Below are 11644 nucleotides of genomic sequence, written 5' to 3'. Positions count from 1 at the left end.
TCACAGTGTCCTTCAGCCTCACCGTGACGTTGGTGTCGTATAGGTTTTGAGGCGTTTCGGCTGAAGCGACCGGGATGGCTGGCGGTAGGATGAAGCTGGAGCTCACTCGTGTGCTTCAGGGAAGTGGTCGCCTGGGTGTCCTGAGGGAGCTCGGCAGGACGGGGCAGCACTCACTGGAGCTGCCTGGATGTCTGCTGTACACGCACTTCGGCACGGTCCCTCACCTCACCCAGGACACTCTGAACACCCTGAGCAGCATCCCCTCCGTCAGTCAGGTCACCATGTCCAATATGTAAGCTCCACTCATCTCCCATCGTCGCCCCACGTTGGATCGTGCGGCAAACTTACACCTGTTTCACGTCTGACCTGCAGAGCAGAGCATCAGGAGGTGTTGGAAGACTTTATGAACGGATTCGGCAAGTTTGCAGGTACACATCTACATTTATTTTAAAAGGCTTTCACATCCAAGCTTATCATTCAGAGTTATCATCACGAGATGAAGTTGGGACCTTTAACCAGCCCCAGAGCAATTATTAAACACGAATCATGACGATACCCTGTGCTGCTCTGACTCATCCATTATTGATTTAAAGGTAATCCATCATCAGGCTTTCATCATATAGCCATGAAATGCAGTATTCATATTAATGTGGTGCTTCTTCCTTTACTCTTTGAATGTATGCTTCAGTTATGATTACATTCGTCACATTCAATCCATATTTGCTATTAATACAAGTGAATTACATTTGCAAATTCAAGTATATCTCACAAAAACATATCAAATGAAAACCAAACATGTAATATTTTACCTCATATGCTTTCCCTCCAGTTATTTAATTCTCCATCTTAGGGCTTGGGAGTTTTCATTATCATTTTGCGTATAGAAGTAAATAAAAAGATAATCAAAGCTGTGAAGCTTGATTATGGCTGCAATTTTCTAAACTGCTGCCTTCTCACAATGACTCATGCAATCCTTTACAGTGTTTCAAACTGGATTTTGTGCAACTGGTAGAAATGGAGCCCATTTGGTCCTTCTTGCTTGTCTCTGGACATACTTTAGGAAATATAATTCTCATTATTTTGTATTTGAATTGATCAATCTGCCAATCTGGTGCAAACTTGACAAATAAGTGTTTTGCTGAGACAGCAATGGAATAAATAGCAGTGTTTATGTCATTACAGTCCTAAAGCAGAGATACCTTTGTTTTATTAGAAATCTGAAGTGTGACAAATTTGACAAAGATGGCTTTACACTCTCTATGATGGCCCACTGTCACTTTGTGAAATATTTATCAGCTATGACAATAGATGAATAATTGTTTTATGTGGCCTCGTGATATTGTTTTTCCACACAATCATACCATCTGTTGTAATGTGATGATGCTGAATGTCAATGAACTGGCTGACTGTTTAATGTGGGAATATTGCCAAGATTTTTAAAAAGTGGAATCTCACAAATGTCGCTGAATTTCATCAATTTTTTTTTTAAAATTCATACAGAATTTAAATCATACTCCATAGTTACTTCTTACTATTGAAGATAGTAGTATTCATAACCCCAATAGATAGGAGAATGAATGAGCCAAACACTGTTTCAGTTCTAATTTGAAACAGCCAAATGCTTTGATACTAGATGCGTACTATTTTAATGGAATGCCACTTCTATCAAGTTTGTTCATATGAAAAATCAGAAATACTTTGAAGCCATTCAGTTTTTACCCTTAGTGGCTTCACTGACATTAAAACAATTAGCAGATGCAGTGTTTTAAGTTTTGTACTGTCTAACCTCTGTGGGATTCAAGATGTGAAACTTCGCTGTGAAACGAAAACACTTACAAACTATGTCAGTAAAAGCTCCACAACTGTGAGGATGAAAAAGATTACCTTGGGACTTCCTGTGTAGGAAACACAAAGGTAGGGTTGTTGTCCTTAATCACAAACTCTGTGTGAGATTCGAGAAACTCTCACTCTTAAACTTCCCCACTGCAGCTCGTTCCCATTTGATTAAAAAGCATGAAAACATAACATGCTAAATTAATTTTCGTCACAGCAGTACTCAGTGGCTTTTCTAATTAATCTGCCTTGCCTTACCAGATGGCTGCATTTTTGTAACAGTCGAGATTTGAAGCAAGTGTTAAAAGTGAGCAATGCTCTTAACATTTAACATTTCCTGAACATTGATGCAATGCCTCTAAATACCCTTTTATTAATGTAATCATTCCCTTCTAAAGAACCTTTCAATATGTTTGCAGGCCTTTAAGCTTTAAAGCCTTTGACGAAACTAACTGCACATGTGGTTGTCATTTAAAAACATGTCTGCATTTCACATTGATGAAATAAGGAAAACTGTCAAACGAATCCCTCGTCGCCGAGTCAGAGGCCGCAGAGGATCAGAGTGACAGTTTATTGAACTCCTCTGAAATAATCTGGTCGATGTCTGGTTCAGTGTGGATGTATTAATCCATTGTATTAGTCGATCTTAAGTCACCACAGCAGATTAATACAAGCTTGTTGAACACTGTTTGATGCAAATGTCACACATGCAGAACACACACACGTACTCCGAAAGGCAAGAAACATTATTCCCCGCAGGCTAAAATTCAATGTCCACAAGAAATTGTGGGTTCAGTGTTGAAAAGCTGATTTGCTCTTTGAGCTGGCCGGAAAAGTAGCTCTGCTCTCGGTAATATTCATAGAAATTGGCCAACAAGAATGACCTCGTCCGGCTCTGCTGCACAGCCGGAGCTGAAAAAAGGAAGCTTTCCTCGGCCTCAGGCAACCCTCGTTGAAATTAGAAATGTAATCACGGTGGCGTCACCTGTTCTAAAGTGTCAGGATTACTACGGCGCTGTCTTCAAAGCCCCAGAAGGCAGGAGTTGTGATTGAATAATTAGAAATAATAACCGCGTTTGCCACTATTAAGCTCTTTGTTTTCTTACCTTTTCATTCTGTGCTGCAGCTGGCTCTGCCGATAAGGCCACATCTCACCCCACACAACAAAGTCTCCCACTCAGTCGCCTGTTTTCATGCTTGGCCCTTTGCCGTAGTTAGTTTTCCTCGTGTGTGATGCTCCGGTTTCTGTTTTCCAGGTCTTCATGATACCGTGTTGTACTGTTCGCTTCATGACCCTGCGACCGTCTGCCCGCCGGGATACACCACCAACAAGGTCAGAGTCTGCTTTAGGACAAGTATAACTCCACTTGAACATAATGTTTTAGTTTTTTTTTTTTAAAGCTCTATGTTTCTTTTTTTTTTCTGTGCATTTTCATGATTCCCTTTAAAGAGAAACGATCTAGGACAAACTGTCTTCTCATATAACAATGCCTGTGTGTGTGTTGTCGTCAGACGGTGTCAGTGTGGGGCAGCGGTGGGCGGATCGAGCTGACGGCGGCCAAGTTCATGGCCCTCCAGAAGATGGTGCGGCCCGACTGGTACCAGAGCATGGCAGACGGAGAGACGTGGCAGGTCAACACGTCTCGCAAGAGGGTCAGAAAGTCGGTGGATCGAACTCTCGCTCACTTGGATGAGTGTCTGCTTTTGCATCAAAAATCCCAGGTACACAGAACACACAACCGCCATGCAGCCATGCGAAGGCTGGACACGGTTAAGACATACATGTTATTTAGAGCTCTGTGAGGCTGCAGCTTCCAACACGACTAATGAAGTCCGTTTTAATTCAGTTGAAGGTTCACATGGCAGGCTGTTGCAGCGCCGCAATTAATGGTGCATATAGCTCCTTCCATCTATTATACTTCAAGCGAGATTAGATATTTTGCACATAGGGCTTTCACCGCGGGACGTCGGTATTTTCATTTACTAGTCTGTTGAATTTGGTTTGTATCTGCTTGTTAGAGTGTGTTTGTGTCTTTTTCATGTCTTAAAATGTGATCATTTGCTGTTTGTTTTTTTTTCTGTTTGTTTATCTTTGCTGAAAGCTGCAGTTATGAGCGGTTTTATTGCCCGATCACAAAAGAACCGTTCCTCGAACAACAAACCTTGTAGTGAGCGGACTTGACAGTGCGAGGCGAGTAATTGTCGATGGTCTCTGTGCGCTCTGAGCTGCTTAATTGCTGCCAAGCCTCCCAACTGCCTGCTGTGCCATTCGTGCCTGTGATGGGCAGTCAACTTCATATCAGGTCATCAAAATGCAGACGGGTTCCTCCACAAAATAAAATCTCCTGTGTGTCGGTTTTGTTTTGCAATTGATTAGAAATCTGCTTTTCCACCACAAAGTAGGCCATGGAGCATTTGCTATTATGGACATGGAGCATTTATCATCAATTGTCAATGGATTAGAGTTTCTCATTCTTCTCCCTCTTTATTTTGAAAGTCATATGCTGATCATCAATCGTCCATCGCTGCAGGAGCTGGAGGGAGTCTCTGTGTTCGGGGTGGTGGAGGGAGGAGATATCCTGGAGGAGAGGCTGCGCTCTGCCAGGGAGACGGCCAAGAGGCCCGTGGCAGGATTCTGCCTGGACGGCCTCCAGTCAGGCTCCATGGAACAACCTCTGAGGACTCAGCTCATCGCCGCGGTGACCAAGGAGCTGCCTGAAGACAAACCAAGGTTCGTCTGTTGCCCGCGTAAAATAAGATGACTAATTGCAGTCAACGATTGAGCAAGTTTACAGAAGAGGCAACAATAAGCAGACTGAAAGATAAAAATAAAGAAAATGGCAAAATTAGATGATGGGAAAATATAGAGAAACTATACAGAGATTTTTGAAATGATCAATTTTTATAGTGATAAAGTAGTTTAGAAAAGGAGGAGGAGGAGAAAATACTTTTAATTGATCAACCGATGATTAATCAACTTCTCGTCTCGGCTCTAATTTATTTGATGGCTAGAAAACAATAGAAGCCAATCTGATACCAGAGTCTCTGTGAAAGTCAAACCACAGTGGAATTCATTAACTATTCTCCTGGAATTGTGGCTGTTTTCATGCTAAACCAGTGTGTGAAGAACGAACGCTGGTCCTCTCCTCTTAGGTTACTTCTTTCACTGATTTATTCACTTTTACTCGCAAGTCCCTTGAGGTGCCTTCTTTTGAAAGGGAGACCTTCTGAAGATCCCAGTAATCTAGTGACTATCCTCATTGCGATTGATTATAAACCAGCAGCTTCAGCTCAGCCTCCCGACCCCTCCTTCGTCTGTCAGCAGTAATTATCGCACCTCAGCCTTTAATTGGCCATACAATTTTATTTTTAACTGTTTTGCAGGTGTTTGCTATGTTTCCTTAGTCTTTTGCACCACAGAATGTCCTTTGTTTAGTATCACTTTTAATGGAGACATAGATTTTCCTGTCAAATGGCAACTAAACAAGCTTTATTTTGTACTATTTAGCTCAAGGTTTAAACTAATAGGACCATTTTTTTTAGTGATCTTGAGTTTGTTGTTTTCTTCATTTGGACTTATTTGAATGAAATAAGGCTTTTAATGGTTTTAGGATATACAACACTCACAAATAAGCTCTTGTCATCTTTAAAATCTAAACTCCACAAACCCAGTGGTTCTAATTTTCTTTTCATTGAGCATTTTCTTTTTTTCTGTCTGGTTTGTTGAGAACGAAAGAAACAAGTTTCCTTGGATATGTGTTGTCTTCTTATTGCCGTTTCAAATTTGGAGTAATTGTTACACAATACATAATTGCAACAAAAACTTCTACATGGGTGATACATTTACTGATTCAGAATATCCAGCATGTCAACCCATGAAAGGTTAATGATCATAAATAATACCTGATAATAAATTATTTCCTCTGAGCAGATTAAAGTCAGGCGTCACTCCGCAGTTAGATGGACGACACTGACATGGTGCAGTTTTTTTTGTGTTTTTTTTTTTTTAGCACACGGACAAACGTCCGTGAGAATCGGTTACCTCTTCAGACTATGTCAGCCCTTTCTGAGACTTCTCAATGGGCACTCCTCTGCCAGAGGTGATGGAGGAGCTCTCCAAAGTGGCTCAAGAGTATAACGGAGCGGAGCGCCGAGGAGTGTCAGTCCGTACCCACCAAGTCCCTGAGAGCTGTGCCGAGTTTGACTGTGAACAGAAGCAACTGGAATACAATGGGGCTTCGTCCCGGCTGCTTCTCCAGGCTGTTAGAGGATGCAGCCTTCTCCTGAAATGTGGATGGGTGTCATTATCCAATGCTAAATTGGGCCTGACCTCAGCGCCTGCAGGCAAGAGTCGGATGGAGCCAGTTAGCTGAAAGCATATACACTCCAGGGTGCACATGTTGTGGCAGAGAGGAGGCACGCTGCCGGTGTAGGAACACGCTCCTCGAGTGGCAGCGAATTGCTTCAGACACGGTACATTCACGTGACCCTTTTTTTTTTTTTTTTTGGTGCTCACTACTGTTGAACACTGCATTTGTGTATGTGCTTAGTGAGGAACGTAGTTTTTTGTTTAAGAATGAGAATAATATCAATGAAAGTGCATTCTGGAATGCTTCAGGAGTCATGACATTCGTGAGTGTTCTGGAAACTTGTGGGTATTGAAGACTATTTTGGAAAATCCTTAAAGAACAGTCGGAATGGAAATATTCAATTCAATATTTAAACGAGTTTCCAAATAAAGGTCAAAAGCAAATCCTATCTTGATTCCATTTCTGGTTCTGATTACATAAATTTGATTTCCTTTACCGACTCGTCAGGTTGCTGCAGGGCGTCGGACGACCCGACGAGGTGCTGGCGTGCGTCGAGGCTGGCGTGGACATCTTCGAGGGTTTCTTCCCCTTCCAGGTGACGGAGCGAGGCTGCGCTCTCTGCTTCAACTACGACGTCTCTCTGGACCCAGAGCGCGCAGGTAGAGCGCCCCCTACAGGTGTGGTGTGAGCTGGACTCAAAAAAATTTTCTTTTTCCTTTCTGCAATGAAATTATAAACTATTATAACAGAGATAATTAAACTATTTAAAAAAAAAAATGGAAGACGTCCCATTGCAAATAGGACTTGGGTTTCACGAATACTGATCCAAAAATTTGTACTCAACTTGCATGAGGTGGCAACCTGTAGCTGTGTTTCTAATTTCAGATGTTTGGCGCATTTATATCAAAGTGCAGTGAGGTTTAATTTCCAGTGTAAAAGGGGGCAAAAGCATCAAATGGAGCTCAGGTTGTGCAGTATTTATTTCCTACATCTCTTGTTAAAGCAAGTGACCTTTCAGGTAAAGCTGCCTTGCCTTAAGCCACAAAATACCATTTTTAATGTTGGGAATGATTTCACTTCTAAAGAGCTTCGCAGCTTGTGTCTAAAACAAGCCAGCCTGTCAGTAATTCACAATATGTGGGGGGTTATCAATTCCTTCCACCTAATCATTTTGTTTTTATGATTTTTATTCATAAAAGAGGGAGAGAGGTTTGGAGGGATCAATAAGCTGAAATATCTCATTGTGTCAGAGGAGGGCTTTGTTTGATGTATTTAATGATGACATTAACTCATAAAGATTAACTATTAAAGTCCCCAGCAGGGGTTGTTAATTTCCATAGGGGGCGGGCTCTGATATCAACTTAAAAATTCAAGCAGCCTTAATGGTCTGGGTTCTTGTCGTCACGTCACACAACCGCACAGAGAATCGCAGCACGTGCGATCAGACTTTAATGGTTCAGCGCGAAGGCTGCACAGGGTGTCAGCAAATGAACAAGCCTTCATCTAGTTTCAATTTGGTGAGCAACAAGCCTGACTCTGACAGCTGGTGGAGCCGCTCCACATGTAATGAATGAAAAACGAGTGTTCGTGCGGGTGCGGTGGTCGTTTCGCCCTGTAGAAGAGGCATTTATTCTGCATTAAGGTCAGACATAAAGGTAATGGCTAACGAAATTATGCATGTGCACAGTGCCTGATGTGTGTCCGAGCCCGCGATCACTTAAGTAATTGGATGGGGAGAAATACAGCTGGTGATATAAAATCAATGACGGATCTCGGAGCTGGCAAAGGCAACAATTAAGCCAGAGCTCGCCATCCTCCCTGTTATCCCCCTGTGAGGAGACCAAGAAGTTTTCCGACGAGAGGCGCTGGGAACGCTCAAACTCGCCGGCCAGTTTTGAGGACTTTTCTGCCTAATTAAAAGAAGTTGCTTTAAACTCATTGAAGGAGAGGAGTTTGGTATCTGCTGCTATCTAATGTGAGACATAAGTAATCGATGCTGCACGGGAGTGTAATGTAGATTAGTGTTGGTGAGAGCAGAGACGGTGTGAAAGCAGAAGAGAAAGTCAGACAATTAACTAACTCCCCCACTCACACTCAACTCTCTGACATGGTATCATATGCTAATTCCCGGCTATCTTCCTTTTTCCACATGCACTCTTTCTTTCTTCATCCATTTTTTTTTATAAAACTGTATAAACTTTGTACTGTCCCATTTTGTAGCAACAGTTACAACGCTTTTACTATCAGAGGTGGTGACATAGAGCTCCTCTTTCACTCCCTCCCAAAGGTTTGGACTGAGATCTGATGACTATGGAGACGTTTTGAGTCCAGTGAACTCACTGTCATGCTAAAAAAAAAAAACAGAAGATATTTGAGATGGTTGGCGCTTTCTGACATGACGGGTTGCCCTGCTGGATGGTTGCCCATCACAAGTGACAATAACCATATGGGCTGTGGCATTTAAATGTTGATTCATGTTCACACAAAATTCTGACGCGACCTTCTGAATGTTGCAGCACAAATCAAGACTTTGGCAAACTGTGGCCCCGGGTTCCAACTACAAGTGACATTTGGGGGGGAAAAGTAGTTGTATCTTCAATTTGTTCAAATACTGTTTTAAGTGTTGATATAATTTTTTTTTTTTTTTTTTTTTTTGCTCTTTGCTTTAGCTGAGTGATTCAATTCAAGTTCATTTATCTAGAGCAGTACCACCACAAAAATCTTTTTAGGGCACATTAAATAGCAGGGCCATTAAAAACCAATTTAGAAAAATCTTGCATGAGCAACAGTTTGGAGGAAAAACGCATTTTAAAGGAGAACTCTCCGTATAAACCAGACTCAGAGCGTGAGCTTGATCACGGGGGCTGAGAGCAGAGTGTTGGGAGTGGATGAGCTGTGAGAAGCAACAAAACCACACGGGGAAGGTTGTTGGGACTAAAAGCTGCAGATGAGATGCAGAGAAATAACTGAAACATTCAAATTGAAGGAGAGATTAGACATGCATCTTTTGGTCGAGTGCAGCTTTTGAAAGATGTGGATTTTGTTCCTTTTTATTCTACATCATTACGCTTAATAATAAATTACCTAAATGGCATGAAAAGGATGGTTTCAAGGAAATAAGTGTTTAGTCTTCGATTTCTTTCGTCCTCCATGCTTCAGTTTCTGTTATTGCTGCTCTCTGCCTTTGTAATGTAAAATTTATCTTCAGCGCACGTCATGCTTCCCTCCTTTACATTTTATTAGCTTTGGTCAAGCCTCATTTTGTCTGGGTTTATTCACATGCTTATCAGGCACCCTCCCCCTCCCTGTAAGCTCCATATAGACGCTTCGATAATTTCCTTTTAATGCTTTGTTTATACTCTTTGCTGTTCTCTGCTTCACCTCTTGCAGTTCCCAATAAGCACCTTTTCCACCTTTTTTTAATCATATGCATTGCTGTTCACCTCTTTCCCCCTTTTCCTCCTTTTTTTTTTCCCTCTTGAACATCTGTTTTTTTTTTTCCAATGTGATTCCCATTGCTTGTGTCAATAGCTCACGTCGGAGCCAATCTTGGTTGAAAAACAGGCCTCTTGTTGGAGACGGCTCCTCTTGTGCTCTTTTCTCCTCTCCCATTCAGTCACCTTGCAGTGAGCAACCACGTGTCAGAGAAATGCCTTGTTTGTAATTACATGTGAACAACAGGGGAACTATGGGGCACAGAAGTGTTTACCAGAGAGTCAAGCTCCACAAACTCCACAACCGTTTGGATTTAGCCCGCTGCCGGTTGCGCACGTTCAGACTTCTTCCCCCGCGAAAGGATGAGATTCCAGTGTGGACGGTTTGCGCTGGGATAAACAGCACACTTGTATGTTTTGGCAGTGCTGGAGCTGGAGGACGAGAAAGACGCAGCAGGGGAGATTCCGCAGAATGGCGATATTACTCGCGCTGCTCAAACACAGACGACGTCCTTCGAGATGGATCTCAAAGACAAGAGGTTTGGAGAAGCTGTTGTGGGATGCCAAAGCGTTTTATTCTCCTTTGTGCTTCGGCAGAAGTCCTGTTCTACATTTATAAGGGCCTGTTCTTGAACTCCTCATGAGCTTTCTTTGAACTTCTCTCCAGGTACCGAGACGACTTCGGGCCCCTGGTGGAGGGGTGTGGCTGCTACTGCTGTAAAACCCACCAGAGGGCGTACCTGCACCACCTGCTGGTGACCAATGAGCTGCTGGCTGGGGTCCTGCTCATGATCCACAACGTGGCCCACTATCAGGGCTTCTTCAGCGCCTTGAGGAAAGCGATGGCCACTGACAAACTGGACCTCCTTAAAAGACGGGTGCTCAGAGACGCAGGCGCGCAGAAAGGAAAGAATGAGGCTGATAAGTGAGAGAGATAAAAGAGGAATTGATCTGAGGGGGACAAAGGGCAAGTGCTTTTTTTTTTTTTTTACTGGAGTGAAATGGCCAAAGGCACTCAAGGAGTTTGATCCTGCCCTGCCAGTCACAGGGTGAACTGTGATTCTGCACAAATCTTAAAGGATGACTCATTCCATATGTTGCTGAAACTGTGTCTCTGGTTAAATGACCAGGATAAGAGCAGAGCGGATAAAAGCATCTATTTGATGTTTTTTTTTTTTTTTTTGCCTTGGGCCCTCTTATGGTCCCGTTACCTGAAAAGCCGATGAATTGATCTGAGCAGAGACGAGTGAGACAGTTCAGCAGCTGAAGAGCAAAAGAGGCAGAATGAGAGGTCGGGAGGTTTTAGCATACAATGAAAAGTGTGGCAATTAATAGCAGATAATTATTGACGAGCACTAAATCGCTGCCATGGACTGATTGCAGGTCAATGGATGACTAATGTCCTCTGGACTCACCAGCGTGAGAGTACTGATCACAGTGAGGACCAACAGATTGGATCAATCTTACCCCTTTTATCCAGTAAGACATCATACTTACAATAAATGTTCCTGAAGGCTTCGTCATGCTTTTTGTCATTTCACGTTTTATTGATTTTTTTTTTGTGTACGTCACTGGCATTTTTTACATTTTCCCTTCTGTGACAAACTTTTGAAAACTGAATGACAATGGCAAAGAACATTATAATCCTGCAAGATAATGACTAAAAACTCTCCAATAACATAAACTCAAAAAGAAATTTTTATGGAAGTGTTGCATTCATTCGTTTTTCACTTTAATTCAGTCAGTGAAATCACACCTCATTCCAGGAAAATGTCATTGTTTCTCCCATCTCTACAGAAAAACCAAAGTGTTTTTTTCACAGTAGTGTGTGTGTGTGTGTGTGTGTGTGTGTGTGTGTGTGTGTGTGTGTTCATGTTCCCACCACCCAAAAGTGTGCATTTGTCAGTAACTGATCACTCAAAACGGCTCTTATGTGTGCATACGGGACGTGTGTGACGGACCGTTTCACCGTGTTTGTCCTGCTATCGATTGGTGAACCATCCAAGGTGTAACGGAGTGATTAGTGTGCTTCCAACCCCTGAAGTCTGGCATCCTCTCGCCGGCGTG

At 42.6% G+C, this 11644-nt stretch overlaps 1 protein-coding gene across 1 annotated transcript; it reads left to right on the top strand.

Moving 5' to 3' along the window:
* Positions 1–74: 74 nt before the first annotated feature.
* On the top strand, positions 75–11037 carry qtrt2 (queuine tRNA-ribosyltransferase accessory subunit 2; the record flags this gene model as incomplete). The annotated part of the gene is made up of 8 exons (XM_080515368.1): positions 75–292; positions 373–428; positions 3090–3166; positions 3346–3555; positions 4365–4564; positions 6651–6802; positions 10002–10116; positions 10245–11037. The coding sequence occupies 8 exons, from the start codon at positions 75–77 to the stop codon at positions 10504–10506; spliced, it is 1290 nt and encodes a 429-aa protein (XP_080371494.1). The 3' UTR covers positions 10507–11037.
* Between the last annotated feature and the right edge of the window lie 607 nt (positions 11038–11644).

The sequence above is a fragment of the Blennius ocellaris genome (assembly GCF_963422515.1).
Source record: "Blennius ocellaris genome assembly, chromosome: 19".
Lineage (NCBI taxonomy): Eukaryota > Metazoa > Chordata > Actinopteri > Blenniiformes > Blenniidae > Blennius > Blennius ocellaris.
This window is presented reverse-complemented; position numbering and strand designations above follow the sequence as displayed.